We start from the raw sequence: 17,818 nt of genomic DNA, 5'->3' as shown, positions 1-17,818 counted from the left end.
GGGGGGGGAGGGGGAAGAGAAATGTGGTAATTCAGCTGCTGGAGTCATACAGATAAAGAATCACTACTTCAAAACATCACCAGAGTCTGTGATCCTCCGCTGTAATTTAAATGCAAAATGACATCCACTTTCCTCTCTGGCCTCAGAATGGGTGGGCAGCTGGTGTTGATGAAGAAAGCTGTATCTATCAGCTTGAGGTAGTCACCCATTTCATTCAGCTGGTTGGGACGAGAATCCAGCACTGTGTCTAAAAGTCAAAAACTTATATTATCAATTAATTACTGCAGGAGCAAGTCCATTTTTTTTCCAAATCAGCATAACAAGGAAAGAAAGAAAAGACAGCCCACACTTATATTAGTCTTTGACACAAAGCCCACAGTTAAATATTTGTCTTCAACACAATTTTAGCATCTATAGCTCAACTCTGAGATCAGTAAGAGGAAGCAGTTCTGAGACTCAACTTCATCCAAAGTGCTTTTTTAACTGGTGTAAGTTTGTGGCTATTTAGCTTCAGTGGAAGCTGTAAGTCATTCTTTTGCAGCTTTTCCTGGGAAGAACAGAATTCAAGTAAGCCTGCTGTGGCTTCTCCAAGGCAGAAATAAGACCAGCAGTAAATCACCCGGGGCTCAGCAAAATGAATTCCACAGACGTATTAATCAAATAAAATTAATCAAAATTTGCCTTTATGCTAAAACTTATCAAATGCTTGTCCTCAGCAAGTATCAGCACTCAAATCACCTTCAAAGATGCATCTAAACCAATTTACTATTACCTTTCCACATGCAAAAGCTCTCATTCTCTAAATACTTTTTATGTAGCTGCAAGCCCTTGAGGAAATTATGGTAAGTTGAAACCACCGGCCGTCCAGTCATCACTTCTCGAAGAGTATTGGAAAGGCAACCTTTGGGAACGGATAAGCAAGTTGTCTGTTCATGGGGCTTCTTGGGCAGAGCAGGGTGTTCCTCTGTAGGAAGAATGAGAAGAGGGTATATATGTCTGCATTTGTTTAGCGTGTTTCTTTGATACTAACAAAGAAAATGGGGCTGGGCAGCCAAACCACCACAGCCCCATCTGTGACAAAGTGTACGCACCAACATGCAGACCGTTCTGGGCAGAGGTGGGTTTCAGTGTCACAGCATCACCTTGTTGTTCCCCGTCTGGCCTCTCCCTCCCCAAAGGGACTCATGGTTACCCTCTCGTGACTAACATAACTCCCCAGGGATGCTGCACAGTGAGCAGTGCAATGTTTTCTCCTGTTTTCCAGCACCACTGTTTCTCTCCTGTTTTTCCTTCATTCCCAAAGGCTTGGTGTCCCCTAACCCAGAAACAGGACACAAAACCAAACCCTTTACCAAATGTCAGGCTTCCCACTTCAGAGAGGTGTGAAGACAATGCAGATGCAAGTGGAAAGTAATCCAAATAACTAACCAATGTCATGCTCAGTGTCTCGGGTCCATCTGTGCCAGAAGTCCTCTGAATGACCCGAGAGGTAGACAGCATCCATAAAACTCTGGGAGAATATATTACTCCATGTGCCTTGAAAGTTAAAAAAAAAGCCATACTTAATATTACTTTGAATTTTTAGAGCGCAGCTATGGCAACCTACTTGGATTCAGTCTCTGTGGTTGTTTAAGTTAGCACTGTTTTAGATATAAAATATTATGAATTTTAGTACGAATATCAAATGCCATGCTATTCCACATAATGTCTGGCTTATGACTAGGCCATTTTAGAAACTTGGCTGTTTATGAAAGTCATACTGTGATTTTAAATACTTCAAAAATCAGTTCTACTGTGTGTGTTCTGTTTTGGTCTAATCTAAAAAGTTCAGCAAATTAATTGCATTTGTCTCAAGAATTTGCTTCCACTTTTGGCTGGTTCATTAAGATTTAAATTGCATCAGATAATGTATCTGGTGTACTCGTATGGCTACTTACAGACCAGTAGTTATTAGAGGCCAACTCTGTGTAGCCAACTATGTGGTTATAAAGGCGATGTTTTTCTGAGATAGTAAATCACCTTCCAAGAAGCAGATGCGTGACTCTGGGATCTTCTTCATCAGGTGACCCATGAAGAACTCACTACCAAAATCCTCCGAACGAACAAAGGCCCCATATTTCAGGAAACCCACCTCGTAAGGTGTGAACTCCACCCACTCTGCAAATAAGGCATCAAGAAGGACTTATTGCAACCACCTGAACACATGTAAAAATAACAGCTTAGAGAATCAAAAGCTGGAAGGACAAGGCCTGTAGCTTCAGCATGTCGGTGAAAGGCAGTTCAAACCACCATGTTCTGAAACAAACAGGTGCCCTTCAATGTATTGCGTGTTAGACTGGTGAATGGAAAAGCTAAATTCACCTCCTCCACCAACACTGTGAAAATCCATTCAGCTTGGGGCTCAGGTCCATTTCCATACTAGGAAGCAAAAATTGGGGCTGGAAGTCCACCGATCGCTAAGGCCCTGTGCAAGATGTGGCGTTTTTAGTTCTTCTGAGTCAGCGATGACACCAGCTACCGTTCATGCTTTGTATCTGATAGTCTCTGCCTTGTGAAGCTTAAAAAACTCGGACCAAAACCCATCCAAACCTGGGCCGAACACACTGGGACTGCAGATTGTGCCTAGAAGCAGATGATCAGATTCAATTGCGGGACCTCCTGCTTCATTTGGGCCAGAAAACGCCGTGGAAACAGTTAGTGATCGGCATCCCTGATCAGGGCACAGACCGCTGCCCCTCCTCCGATCCCTCTCTGGCTGCTGGGAGCTGCCTCCTGCTCTCACCCCCCCCTCCACATCTTCCCTTCTCCTCCCTTCCTTGTCCTCCTCCCCCAGCTCTTCACTGCTCTCTTGGACTACTGCTGCCCGGGCAGAAACCCCAGCAGCTGAAAGAGGCTGTGAGGAGTAGGTGGGGACGAGAGAGAGAAAGAGCAGCAGTGGTGGCTCTCAAGCAAAAGGCATCTCCACCCCTCACAGGGCAGTGTCTTTGCACAGGTATCTCCCTTCCATAGTATTAGGATGCATGTTTTTCATCCAAGTCAGAACCCAGATGTGAAGACAGAGGAAAAAAAGAAATTATTTAAAAGATTTATTAGCTTGGACTTACAGTAAATGCTTTTGGCATTCACCCAGCATTAAAAGCAAACTCCTCAGATTTATAGAAGTGTGTATAATAATTACCTTTAAAATCCAGAGTGCTAAAGTCATCCTTGACATTGAGGGACAGGTATATGGGCAGCGGATTCTGCCCCTGATTTACTGCCAGTTGCTGATCAGACAGTTTATGAGTGCTTCCCTGTTTATAAAAAACAGAAGTCATTGTAAAAGATTAATATGATACATGAACTTAATATGGTATCTAAGCATGGACTACCAGTGAAACGTCTCCTAAACCTCAGCAGATTTTGTTCTGTGTAATTCAGTTGTGTACTTCAGTTGTTTGACCACACAAATATGTTCACGTGTTATCTGTCATCAACCTTCACCAAAGCATTATCACTGATGCTTTTGGGAATTTTGGAATGGGGGATAGAGCGAAAATATGATAAACTTGTCTGTTCAGTCACTAGGATATGACTTGCTTTAAGGAAAGATAAAAGTATTTAGCTACCTTGGAGGTGCTGCGATAAAAGTCAACCAGGGCCCATTTCATTCAATACAGCTTTGTTTGCTGGTATGGCTATATATTGCTATGCCTGAACTTAGCTCTGTCAGAGCCACTTCACCTCTGTATGTTACTAGAATGCTCATTTGATCTGAAATTAAAGATGGAAAATCAGTTTCATTAACACCCTGACTTTTTACATGCTCAGACACTTCCCCTAGATGCTCACGTTTTAGGCTTACTGTGTTATTTTTCTTCTAAAAAGCCAAAGACAGACCCCTCAGAAGTTTTGAGAGCTTTTCCTACAACTGAATCCAGACTTTTAGACACAGAAAGTTAGAAATCCTCTGGAATAGGGGATGGATATATAATACCTGATGATGTAGCATACAATCAATGAAGAGTCCCCATAAATCCGTGAAGGACAGCTTGTGCCCCTCTTGCTTTCTTTCACAAAGTTCCTTTTCATAGTATTTCAAATGATCCAACGAGAAACAGTGCAGCTTGCTCTTGATCACATGTTTCCTGATATCACCAGTTGGCCCTCTGAGATCCTTCTGTGACCAATTTGCATCTTCATATAACTTTGCCATGGTCCTGGTAAAAAGAAACATACTGTGGTTCATCACTGGGTACGTAACAATTCATGGGCTTATACCACACATAAGCGTTTTGTTTCAGGATACGCAAGGTTCTCGCCCTCCAACTTTTACCTTGGAAGAACAGTTCAAAGCTCAGGCAGAATTTAGACTATACAATGATATTTTTGCTGCAGGGATACATTCAAAATCACCCTAGCTTGTTTATTCTCAGAATCAAGAGAGTAATAAAGCAACACCCGTAACTTAACACAAGCTTTATATCACAGAATCATAGAATAGTTTGGGTTGGAAAGGACCTTTAAAGGTCATCTGGTCCAACCCCCCTGCCGTGGGCAGGGACATCTTCAACTAGACCAGGTTGCTCAGAGCCCCGTCCAACCTGGCCTTGAATGTTTCCAGGGATGGGGCATCTACTGCCTCTCTGGGCAACCTGTTCCAGGGTTTCATCACCCTCATTGTAAAAACTTTCTTCCTTATATCTAGTCTAAATCTACCCTCTTTTAGTTTAAAGCCATTCCCCCTTGTCCTGTTGCAACAGGCCCTGCTAAAATGTTTGTCCCCGTCTTTCTTATAAGCCCCCTTTAAGTACTGAAAGACTGCAATAAGGTCTCCCCGAAGCCTTCTCTTCTCCAGGCTGAACAACTCTCTCAGCCTTTCTTCATAGGAGAGGTGTTCCGCCCCCCTGATCATTTTCATGGCCCTCCTCTGGACCTGCTCCAACAGGTCCATGTCTTTCTTTTACTAGAACTACTCTTCGATTGTCCCGGTTCAAGCCAGAGCTTCTGTCTGAGGCCAGTCCCCTCAGCTGTTTCAGACGCTGTGTGTAAGAAGGTCAGCAGGAGTTTAGCAGCAAACATTGCCCTCGACAAGTGCAAGAGCTCCCCTCCTTGGGCATGCGGGTCACCTCAGACTCTTGGCACCCACAGGGCGTCTGCTTGAGATTTCAGTTTCCAGAGTTCGGGCAGATTCCAGTCATCCCTTCTCATCCCCACCCCACTTGTTCTAGTTCTGTCTCATGTATCTCTTTAGAGCAGCATTCCAGAGGCAAAATGTTTTAAAGCCCTAAACCCTTCTTACTCCTGCAAGGCAGTCAACACTGTGTGCATGACACTCCGTGTTTCTCAGGGCTTTTCTTTTAAATTCTCCTTTTCAGAGCCGCATAAGAGTTGAGCCAGACAAATATTACAAGAGGATTTCTGAAGCGTTACACGCAACTAGATAACCCAAGAGATACTCAAAGGAAGGGAAAACAATATTTCCCTACTTTCATTTCCTCATTGCTCTCAAGCATCCTCAGGGATTGGGTCTGCATCCTTTCAGAGATTCAAGTCCCCAGGACTCCAGCTGCATTGCTTCTCTTGCACATCTGCAGCATCTTCTCTGACTCATGATTAACATCTGATTTGTCTGCACTGGCAATCAAAAGGTTTACTTCTCCCCCAGGAAGCAATCCCCATTTCTTACATTCCCAAGAAAAAGCCAGGTTTTTGGCCTACCAGACCCTATTCAGTCTCTTGTTGATAGCCATAAATAACCACTTTTCATCCAGAGTGAAATACCAAGACACCTCTACCCCCCATCTTATTTAGGAATCTTCTCTGCCAGGTAACTGGGAAATGAGAAATGGAGCTGAGTCATACAGAATTTTCATCAAAAAATAACCACTTTACCCACCCATTCTCTGCACCAGGCACCGACTTTATGACAGAAACAAGTCCAGCGCCCAGGAGAACTCATAATGTATGGCATGGCAGAAAGGCACGTATCCGAGCCACACAACAGCTGTGGGTGGGTTTGCCACCTACACTGACCTGCAGGGAGATACAGGTAAGCCATCCTGGCTTGTGCTTTTTTCTTTCAGTTTCTGTAAACACTTCAGTGCAATTATAGAAATATCGTAGTTCTCACTCAGTTTGTTTCTTGTAGCTAGAAGAAATAAGGGCTACAGCACTGAAAGGTCCCATGAAATGGGCAAGCACCAAAAGGAAGCCACGTCCCAGCATCACGCTGAGTAAAATTCGTCAGCAAGGCAGTATGTTTCACCAGGTTATCACTCTGCTAACACAAACAGCAAGCACAAGCCCAACTCTCCTTACCATGTTGTGGCAGATAAACCACTGATGTATGAGACACAGTCCAAAAGACCTAACTCCTGGAGAGCCAGAAGACTGCCAAACATAGCTGTCATGGACCGCACTCCCCCTGCTGTGGTCATGACTGCCACCACTGGCACCTGCTCAACACACAAAGACACGGAGTCGTTCATCACCAGATGAAATAGAGAAGTGATGGGCATGCAGAAAAAGTAACAGCAACACCCTGATTCAGGTAGGTTTGGATTCAATTCACCCTCTTCATGGCAGTGCTTAGGTGTGCGTCTGAGTTGTGTAACCTTCGGTGGGACTTTGCGTATGCTGAAAGCATCTTCTTGATCGGTGATGCTGTGGTAAGTCAGAAGCTGTAAGCATGGCTCTTGTATGGCATAATCTATTTTCAGATTTGTAAAGAGTCTTTTCTGGATGTTTTTAATTTTTCCTCACATCTTTCCCTCAAAACACATTTTAAAATCCTGAGTATAACTGAGGTCAGAGGAGCAGAGCAAAAGCTGCCTGCATCATTTTTTCTTCCTCTAGGTTTATATACATCATTTGTTATTCTCCAGGCAGATGGTGCCAAGCTTTATAGATTTATTTTAACATCCTCTTTATTACCCAGATTACCTCCCCCTTCCCTCACATCAATGCTATATGTAATTTGGTCTTACTTTCCTCAGGGATGCAGCAATTCTGTTAGCCATCCTCCTTTTGCCCCATAGGTAGCACTTAAAAACTGAGACAATATATTTATTCAGTTTTTGGAACATATCTTGCCATTACCTTTAATCTTGTCTTCACTGTATTTTGCCAACTACTTGGGGGTTTTGGGTTTTTGTTTTTTAATTAATATGACTCAATAACCCTTTATTCTCATTTAATAATAACAAGTCCTATTCTACTTGTTATTTAAGTTCACGAGCACTTTGACTTGGTTGACAAATGCTGTCCTGCACACAGCGTCAAGGGATGGGTGTGCTGGGAGCCGGACAGAGCAGTGGAGGAAATCCCACACAGGCACATTCTCCCAGTTGCAGAAGAGTGTCTCCCTGACTCTTGCTCCAAGCACCACAGGCCCGTAACAGGTTACTGTCCTCCAGTAACAGAGCAGCCTACTCTGAGTCCAGGGATCCCCAGGAGAGGAGAAAGCAAGAGCTAACACACTGAAAAACACACAAGACATGCTGCTGTACCAGTGTGCTAAGGGAGAGTCGCAGCCTTCCTCTCCTCCTTGTGCAGCAGCAGAGAAGTGGAAAGCTGCCAAACTGAGAAGAAATGGTCTCAGTCCAAGCAACCAAATTTCACCAAGCTTGGTTATATATACGTTCATCTCAATATATATGTTCTTTGGGTGCCCCTGAGTGAGGATGGAGGTTGGCAGAGAATAAAGGAGCTATAACTGACCTCCTGACAGTTCCTCTTTTATCCTCTGTGTCAAAAATTCTTGGATATGGTCTTAGGTGCAAGTGACAATCTGGCCTGTACATTTTAGTCTAGAAGATGTGGAAGAGCTATATGGGTAGTCATGCAAGTACATCACATCCACTTCGTTCAAAGTGGGACAGAATACTTCAAGTTCCCAAGATGCTGTCCCACATACCTCATCCTCCTGCAGGTCTTCATCTAGATGAAGAACATTTTTCAGAGCAGCAGCAACCACCTTCTTCCTTTTACAGATGAAATCCTGCTCCTCTGCGCATAGATCAAACCCCAACCGCAAATCTAAATTCTTGCAACTAGAGCATAAGAACAGAACAAGACACATTACCTGTAAGCCATTTCTAGAGCTACTGCTTGAGACATCAAGCAAAACCAGCAACAACAATAAACCAGTTTAAAGAAAGGCTACTTCCATGCACATGAAGGTTCCCCTATGCAAATGAAAGCAGGTACACGGATATCACAGGCCCTGTATTTCTGCCTTTCTGGGGAGATTTTAGACCAGAGTCATGTTCTGAACTATTTCACACAATCATGAGGAAGTTAAAGGAAACAAATTCTCTGCTGATGAAAAACAAGGAACAGAACTGAATTCAAGCTGTTTCACATTGCACGCTGAAATTTGGACACCTCCTCACGTTCTCTTGCTATGTGTGCGTTTCCTGAAGAGCAGAGGGGACCTAAGCTGTTACTTAAACTTAACACGCTTTAGGCAAAATGACCCTAATACCATGTTAGGCTTATCTCTACTAAGAACTTGTGCTGTAAATACTTGAGTCAGAAGATGTCTCTTAAGTGTATCCCTTCTTATCTGTACATGAGTATGAACATCATGTGCATCATTAATTCTATAACTTCTATTTTCACAGGGCTACTGTTTCAGGGGTTTTTCAGCCAAAAGGTTGTTTTGTCCCTTCTGTGACTCATAATTAATATTCAGTAAAAACCTCTGATTTATCATCTGTCTGCAATTAGTGCTTGCAATGTAGCTAACTGATCAGTAGGGGGTAATGTTGCCCTTCATAAAATCACTGCAAGCCAGGCAATAAATTAATTACTGTCCGTTTGTTTCATTGAAAAATGACCTGGAGAGGACTGGTAAATGCATAACAGTGTTAGAAGCATGTTAGAAATGTGTTACACATAAACGTGTATGTATTATAGACAAAGGTTACAAGACAGAGGGATTCTTAAGTATCAAAATTAGGAAGCATCAACATTAGGAAAAACACTGTGACTGGTTATACCCCTGACTACCTACCACCTATTCTATGCTGAACTCTTACCAATCAATTTAAAAACGTATTAACCCTTCCCCATATTTTAGTAGTCTTTAACCAATTACAATCTTTATTCCCGGTTTTGAAATGAGCTAGTTTAAGCTGTAACTTCCTTTCATCTAAAGATGATACTACAAAAGGATAGGAGGTGGTGAAGTAAACATTCAAACGAAATAAAAGATTTACCCATCTTCTTCCTTCACAGACACCTCATAAGATTCACCCTGAGAATCAAAAATGAAAATACCATAAATTTTAAATAGAATTGAAAGTTTGCAAAAGCAAGTTTTACAGTATTAGCAATTATTCAGACATATAGTCTAATGATAAATCTTTGGTCTCTTCTCAGGCCTTCTGCACACAATCACCACTAGGATCCTGCTTTTAAAATACTTTTAAAGCAATCAGCAATTCTGAATACGCTACTTTTTCCCTGAATAATTTCCCTGAATTTCCCTGAATAATACTTCCAAGTGTATGCAGAGCTGAGCATACATATAACTCAGCTAGTACATTTTTAATAACAAAACTAATAACGGATCAGGTATCACACAGATATAGCTAACACTTGTTGAAATGATTCCAAACACTGTCAAAGGTTACTCACTCTCATCACTGTCACTTTCTTTCCCAAGTCCAGAGAATGGAGAGGCACAGCCAGGGGACTACGTACATCCATTTCCCTCCTAGCTGAGCCATGCTGAATTAAAGTGGGAAAAAAAATTGTTATAAGGAGAAAATTATTTACAACCCATAGGTACACATCTACCAGAGAAGGGCTAATTCATCATTCTTCTCCCAAAAGTTACTTTAGCTCTTATCACCGTCCACAAGCAAAACATACACCACAGAAAAAACGCTCCTTTGGCAGCGTCATGTGCAGTCTGGGTTGACTGTGCTTGACGTAGTGGAACACGGTGGTTTCACTGCCTCCCCGTCTGCAGCGAGGACCTACGGAAACATCCTGGGTTTCTTCGTAGGATCCTTTCATTATGAATGTGAAATCTTCCCCTAAGAACAAGAAGCAAACCTCAGAGAAATGTTAACTGCATCTAGCCCTGAAAAATAACAAATAAAAGTGCCCCAAGTAAAGTTTCAGCCTTAATGCAGTCAACGTTAATTTGGGCCACAATGTTTTTCCTCCACCACGATCAGCGTGAACAAGGGCCAGACTGAATAAGCAGCAAAAGGCCGGTGCAGCATTGCAACTTCTCCCCTGCCAAGCGACGGAGAGCATGTGTTAGACCAGTGGATGCCATTAGCAGCGTTCACACCCCGAGTTTCCACCATAGTCTCTCCACTCCTGAGAGTTGTCTCTCTCCTCTTTTACTTTCTGTTCTCATCACAGGTATTTCAGTTCCATCACGCTGCAGTGATGTTTCTGAGTCTCCCAGCCACCTCCACAGTTTCCCTTAAGCTACACAGTCACGCCATCTCCAGAGGATTCTCACTACTAGCAAGCAGGTAATTCAGGAAACACCTCAATCCCCAAGCAGCCCTGATACAAACAGAGATGAAAACAGATCAAATATTTATCTAGATTCAGCTGCATCTCCCATAGCACCAAAAGCAATGACAAACGATTTAAATCAATAACGTCACTTGTGTAAGGGCTCTTCATTTTTGTTTCATTCACATGTACTTCCAAACAGGAAACTTCACGAGACTGGAAGAGATAAGCAATAAAATCACGAGTCACAGAAACAGTTCAGGATCCTCACTGAGGATCTAGGGGTCCTGTAGAAACACCAGGCTTGGCCATGATGTCCTGTGAACGTGAAGAAATTGCAGAGGCTGATACTTTCGTATAAATCATGCAAGCAATACTGTGGTCAAGGGAGCTAAGATAGCCGGGGATCTGTCCCATTACATTTAAATACCATTCAACCCCCAACAGTTAATACAAAAGATTTTCTCCCCATCTAGGCCACACGTCAACTTTTGTCTACAGAAGAGTGAGCTGAAGAATACCTACAACTCTGCAGAACAACTGGACAGATGGGCCTGTACTTTAACACCCTTGAGATGAAGCTGAAACTTCTCGAGAGTGCTGCATAGGAAGAAGGAGCAGCACAGGAGCATCGCACAGTACTTTGGACATGGTGTGAAAAGAGCCTTCGTCTCCAAGGTAGATATTCACTAATAAACTCTGCAGTGACACTGGATTCACTCCCTTCCCAAGTTTCCTTGTTTACTGCCATTTCAGCAGTGAGCAGCTCACTGGCACTGTGGCAGAGCGCTTGTCCAAGCCTCTCCCAACACAGAAGGCACTACGAGCATGACCAAATTCAAAACTTTACAATCACACCTGCGTCTCATCTGAAAAAGAGTAAAGGCTATGCCTAAAGGCATAGTTCTTCCAACTACATCCTTCAGTTCTGCCCTACCATAAGAACATAAGCATAAAAAAATGAAACAATTAATGAAACAATTAATTACCACTAGAACGCCATTAGTAATGATGTTCTCAGATACACCTGGACTGAAAAGCAAAAAGGAAAAGGTTTATTTAAGAGTGGGTATATGAGCAATAATCTTTTACATGCAAATAGTTCTCCGAGCTCAGTTTTTCTAGCTGCTAAGTGCCATCAGCACTTCCACCTTTCACCTCCGTCTCATGCTCACTGCCAGGTCACAGTCCCATAGATCCTAGGGACGCTCCCTCTTTCTTACCTCCCCTGATCAGCATCATCTCTCCTCAGGTTGAATTACAAAATAAACACCCACCCTCAGCTATAAATAGCAGGTGAGACTGTCACTCAAGAAGGGGTTTCACCAGATTCGGGAGAGAAAAGCAACTATGGGGAAGATGCTGAGATGGGATGTCTACCACAGGTACATGGAGCCATTTCCCCAATGCTGCATTACCACCCTCTCTAAAATGCAAAGTTTTCTGATGACAAATTCTGTAACATTTAGGCTTTACTCACATGTTTTCCAGTAGAAATTCCACTTCTAGTTCTTCCCGATTCTGAAAATAAGATCTATTTGTCATTTAAGGAAAATGAACAAATAAACTTTTTCCTTTGATAGAGCTCTGATGATTTTGTATAACTCCCCCTTGCAAGGTTTTGCTATTCCCACACCCTCTGCATCATAATGTAAATGGATGAAGCCTTCTTTGGCCACCCTTTCATTTCATGTCTCTCCACCACTCTACTGTTTACAAACCAACTGTCTCCCCAAGGGGAAGAGGGGAGTAAGTATGGAATACGGGGTGAAAGTCCCGTTATTCATTTATTAGTAGGACGAGACATGGGTCAATCAATGCTGAGGAAGGGAGGTATAACAGGTGAATTATGTAGGAGAACATACTTGAGAATAAATGGACCTAGGTGGTGAGTATGTCTGGGTTAAAACAAAAGAATTTGCAGAGTATAGTGACTCAACATAAAAAAAATGGTAGGAGAAGAGACCAACTTGGAAAATGAAAATTGCCAGGGTGAAGGGAAGAAGAGAGAAGAGGGAAGACTGAAGCTATGAAGGGGAATGAGAGAGAGCACTCACAAGTGCCAAATCAAGGTGAAAAAGGGGCAAGAGCGTAAGAGCAGGGAACAGCAACAGAAAAGAGTAACATATCAACAACATAAGAGGGACTGAATAACTGTATTACTTCACTGCAGCTATTTGCTGGATCAGTCAATCCAGGAAATACCACACAAAAAAAAAAAAAAAAATCAGAGGAATCTTCTGTATCACCCAGAGGGAGAAAAACACTAATTAGTGGAAAGTATAAATCTCTTTCTGACGAGTGATGGTAAAAATTTTCATTCATATTCAGAAGAACTAACCTTTACTGCCAAATATCCCTTCTGTCTGGCTGCACAGCATACTTCAACTTTGTGAAGAGACTGTGAAAACCGTGCCAAGTCTGATAATGTAGCTGCCAAGGTAAAATCATCACTACAGTAAAGGTGAAAAGTGAGTATTTTTATATTTATTAGTTCATGTCAGTAAATGAGACATCTCAGGTGGCTTCTGTGGCATGTAACCCAGCAGCAGGTAGTTCTGCTTGCTTCTCTCTCCCAAAGTCTCCGTTTCATGAGAATTAGGTTGCAATAGTTTGTAACAGAAGGCTGAGGGATGGATTTTAATACGCAATCACCTTACAGAGATGCAAGGCAGACTTTATCAAGCATCAGATTGTGACCAGTCTGTACTATCCAAATTCACTGACGGTCTCTTCCAACTTTGTCCAAAGAACAGCAGAAACAATGTTCAGGAGACCCTGGCTCGTAACGTCTGCCTAATTGTGCCTGCCTTATTTTCCCATCCTTCTTATGCTGTTGTACACACACTCACAGAAATCATATTTCTGTTAAGTCCCATTCACGTTTTTGTGGGTGAAAAACCTGGAGCAAAGCAATGGAAAGACTTGTTAGACTACACAGTGAGCAAGAGGCACAGCAGGAAGCAACCCTGATGCTCTGACATTACCCATCGAGCCTCCTCAGCCCTCCTTTTGAGATACCTTGGTAGATGAAAGAAATCATTATGGGCAGAGGTAGCAGTACTGCCTATTATTAAGGTTGCCCAGCATGCTCCATTACTAAGTCACTTTTTAAAAAAAATTAACCCTAAGTGTTCTAAAAATCCATGTACAGACCATAATCTGTGATGCCTCACGGGCACCTGAGTAGGAGTCGTGATCCAAATAAGGATGGCTTGACCAAGACGTTCCTGAGACACAGCTCACCTTGTCTTATCTGCCCAGCTTCCACCTTGCTAAGCCAATGGATTAAGCCAACTCTGCAACTCTGCACATGCCTCAGAGCAAATTCACGACTTGAATCACACCTCAGATGATCTCAGTCACATGAGGCTTTTTCTAAGGAAGGCCATAGCCAGCTGGAGCAGATATATTTAAATCCTTGGTAAGGATTGGCTTTCTAGAAGAGTAGTTAATAAACACTCTCCAAAGCAATAGTAATATAAAACACAGGCAAGAGTGTTTTCCAGACAGCCTCTCTGACACAGTGGTTTAGAAATAAACAGAGCACAATAAACACAATTCCTAGGAACTGTAAACTCAAGCCCTTGTCGGAAGTGTGAAAAAGCCCTGAAGTCTTGTTACTACACAGCCTCCAAACAGAGAAGGTGTTATATTTTGCAGAAAATAATCTGAGTACATATTTTGCTCTCTTAAAAGACGAGTGTGATTTCTCCACCTGTCCTCTCAGCAACTTCACCCACCAAACATTTCATAAGAAACTCCTTATCCCCTCTACAACCAAACACAATATTCTTTGAGACATATGCAGCAAACAAAACTCTTAGGTCACGTACTGACCTAGAAGAAAAGAATAAAATACTGAGGAGATTCTCCTTCATCAAGCCCTATCCATTCTGTGCTGGCTCAGTGCCCCTAAAAGAAATCTGTAACCCTGTAACAAAAGATCATAAACAGACTTGCTCAGAATTTTTAAAAAAAAAAAAAATTTTGCTGTTTATCAGAAGGAGGAAAAAACTGAGAGATTTTCATGAGGATATATAATCATTTACCAAGCCTATTTACTGAAAGCACAAGACAAAACCCCTGGTGAAGCTGAGAAAAGGCACCCCTAGTGAGCTACTGGCCAAAGGGTCAGGGCAGCTGCCCGGAAAGGGGGCCAAGTTTGTTCCCATCCCTGCTCTGTCAGTCTCCTACAACAGCAACGAGATCTCCAACCATCAGCTTCTTCAGTTTTGACTCTTGCACTCTCTATTTTTTTCAAAAGACATTTTTGAAATCTCAAAAAAACTTCGGAATAGGAAAGCCATTTTGCATCTAATGGCAATCACAACAGAGGGGTGACCGTTTCTGACCCCTCCTAAACCCTGAGCATTTAACTTTGTGCTTTAATAAGGTCCTTTTAACAAAGTCTTTGTGACTTTGAGTGAGAACAACTGTAATGTTTAATATAGGTAGTAACTTGGGACAAAATTCTGATCTAGAGTATTACTTTATCTATCCACTTAATTTCACTCGTCTTTTCATTTCTCACCTCTGGATTCAACTCAAAACTCAGGTGAACTTTTTCTCCAGGTTGGATTTTAGCTACATCAAAACGAACAGACAAAAGCTGGTCATCTGGTGTAAAAGTATCCTCATCGCAGACTGTCAGCTCCAGGACGTTCTGAGGAGAGAGGCAGAGAAGGATGTAAATGCCATATTCTGGGACTACTGAGCCCAAAAGGAAGGTTTAGCAAGAGTCAGCGTGCAGCCCTTGCGTTGTTCAATGCAGACAGACAGACCACGTGCAGCTCAGTTCACAGCCCCTGTGGCTCAGATTGCAAAGTCAGAGACTAACTCTAGAAGAGGTAAATCATCAGATTTGGCAATGAACAAGAACTCAAAAGAAAGGCAGCATAAGTGGTAAGTGACATGCGTGATGGTAATATGCACTGGACAGAGTAGAGATTACACGTGCTGTTCATCAGATCTTTTGTGGATTCAAAATTACTATCTTGAGAAATTTTGGCGTATCGGCAGAAAGTAATAATAGAGGGCAAACTCTTAGCTCTTTACAAATGGAAAGTAAAGCACATTAACAAACTCTTTTAACAAGATTTAAATTGTAGTGATTCCCCTTGCAGTTCCTCAGGGCTCAGATTACCCATAGCAGCGTGAGATGCAGCACTATTAAGCCATAGGAAGCTGACCCCACGTCTAGACCTTCTTATCACTCACACTCTGACTGCTAATGTATTTCTGCTAACTCTACAAACATTTTAAGAGTTTTTTACAACTGCTCTGGGACAGAAAGAAGCATTCAACTTTATTCCAGATGATCCATAACCCTCTGAGCTTATACTCTTTCAAAGCATGGGATAGGCATGGTTCTATTACAAGTCTGTAAGTCAGACATACGGTTTGCTTTCTTATAGTCTATTAGGCTTTTGAAAATATGCCTGTTTAACAATGGAATGGTTAGTATTGAAAGATATTTTTAAATTTTTAAAAAACAGCATTAAGTTACGGTACTTCTTATAATTTACAAACGGCATCACTGTTACTGTATAAAGCAGGTATTACAACCTCATGGCAACATACATCAAAAATGCTTTCACAGTCGCATATAAGAAAATATAACTAATCTTTATATAACTATAAAGATATAAAACCTCCCACCCAATTCATGGGGTTCTAGTGCTTAGAAGATGACAGAGACCAGTCAGGGCACCAGACAATCCACACCAAGGCTTCCATATTTACCTGCTGGTAGGAAACAGCATCTCTCGTGCCATCTCTGACACTTTCTGTATCTTTCCGTTACCATCCTATTCCTCAGCACAACTGAGTTCCAGCCTCTATGTAAGTAAGCCTCAAGGCTCTCCTAAAGAGTCTGCACGCAGCAGAGGAAGATGTCCCCTTTAGAAAGCGTTTGCTCACTACCACAGGTGCAGATCCTACCTTCACTTCACTTTGTATCATGAAGTGGAAAGTTTCATTCCAGACAGGGTTTCTGCAGTTGCGTACAGTTCTCGTCCGGGCTTCCCGACATGAAGCTGTTGGCAGCCACAGCTTGACGTAGCAATCAGTTTGGCTCACTGCGTTAACAAAAAGATGCATAATGATCTTTTTTATTATTTCTTTATTTCAGTGTTTCAGTACTTTTTTATTATGTGTCTTGCCCAGTCAGGGGTAAAAAAGATTAACCTCTGAGGAGTCCTAAATATTTCATTAGACCCAAAGGAAAACATTCTGAGTTTAGAGTTATTTAACTTTTCTATCTATATTTATGTCAATTCCAAACAAAAACCAATTTTAAACCACTAATTCTATTTGATAACAGAAGCCAAAATATTCAATTTCAACCGTAGTGAACCTAAGTATTCCAGCTCCTCTGATTTTTTACTTCTATTTTCAAGTATTTGCCAGGCTCCAAGCAAATTCATATACAACTTCATTTCCAAAACTTCACTTTCTCAAAAAAATGAAGAATTTATTTTGGGGGATTTTTTGACCGGGTTCTAATTGTAATGCACAAGTCATCCACAGTGATATAGCAATGAAGACAAACACAGCAGCACCCAACACAACCACTGATTTTTCCTGTATCTTTCATAAAGGTGCCCCTTTCAGAAGGGAAATGGGCAACCTGTGGATAAAGGGGCACGGAAGAGTTAGGGGAAAGGGAAATATCACGGAGCAGCCAGTGAAGGGAAGGATAACTTCTTTCCCGACATCTAATTTCTACTCTATTTCATTTCTATTGTTAACTGTTTTCTAGATTATTTTAATTGAATCTAAATGAAAATGAAAACAGATATAACTTCTTCAGCCAGAAAACCTGAGACATTACTGTAATCCAAGCAACAGGAGTACAAGAGCATTAAATTCAGGTGACAGTGATTTTCTCGCTAACCTATAAACATGCCATCAGTGATACTTACACAGATCTGCTTTGTGTAGATTTCTCATGCTTATAATTTTTACAGTAAGCCAGCACAACTGAGGCACTTCTGGCTGCAGAACAATGAGAAAAATACCTTAATTATTAGCAAATAACTCAGATATAACTAACATAGCCTATCCTATAGCATGGCAAAGGCCATTCTCTCATTAATGCAGTGAATATCTTTTCATTTTCATTATTTGAGACAATTTCTGAGAAGAAATTCTTTCTTGTGATTTGACACCATGTAATGTCAGATTCCAGCTACATTTACTAACTAGTTGTATTTAAGAGTAAGTTTTCTTAAGATTTAGGTTTTGGAGGTTAAGTTTTAATGCAAGGAGTAGTAAGGATTATCACAAGATAGTTATCACAAAAAAATCCTTACATAATTGCCCCTGTAAAACCCAGCTACCTTCAAAC

At 41.7% G+C, this 17,818-nt stretch overlaps 1 protein-coding gene across 1 annotated transcript in view; it reads right to left on the bottom strand.

Annotated features, from left to right (window-relative positions):
* LOC104083876 (cytosolic phospholipase A2 epsilon-like) overlaps positions 1–17,436 on the bottom strand; it is a 19,788-nt gene extending 2,352 nt beyond the window's left edge. Inside the window, exons 1-15 of the mRNA XM_009587529.1 lie at positions 17,394–17,436; positions 16,411–16,547; positions 15,002–15,133; positions 10,620–10,683; positions 9,862–10,028; positions 9,625–9,717; positions 9,204–9,241; positions 7,898–8,033; positions 6,301–6,437; positions 3,977–4,199; positions 3,179–3,293; positions 2,020–2,157; positions 1,429–1,536; positions 773–964; positions 81–247 (exon numbers count right to left, since the gene is read on the bottom strand). Coding sequence (XP_009585824.1) covers positions 81–247; positions 773–964; positions 1,429–1,536; positions 2,020–2,157; positions 3,179–3,293; positions 3,977–4,199; positions 6,301–6,437; positions 7,898–8,033; positions 9,204–9,241; positions 9,625–9,717; positions 9,862–10,028; positions 10,620–10,683; positions 15,002–15,133; positions 16,411–16,547; positions 17,394–17,421 — 1,875 coding nt within the window. The 5' untranslated portion in view covers positions 17,422–17,436. The remainder of the gene's footprint in view (positions 1–80; positions 248–772; positions 965–1,428; positions 1,537–2,019; positions 2,158–3,178; positions 3,294–3,976; positions 4,200–6,300; positions 6,438–7,897; positions 8,034–9,203; positions 9,242–9,624; positions 9,718–9,861; positions 10,029–10,619; positions 10,684–15,001; positions 15,134–16,410; positions 16,548–17,393) is intronic.
* Positions 17,437–17,818: the final 382 nt, after the last annotated feature.

Source organism: Fulmarus glacialis, unplaced genomic scaffold (genome assembly GCF_000690835.1).
Source record: "Fulmarus glacialis isolate BGI_N327 unplaced genomic scaffold, ASM69083v1 scaffold12721, whole genome shotgun sequence".
Classification (NCBI taxonomy): Eukaryota; Metazoa; Chordata; class Aves; order Procellariiformes; family Procellariidae; genus Fulmarus; species Fulmarus glacialis.
This window is presented reverse-complemented; position numbering and strand designations above follow the sequence as displayed.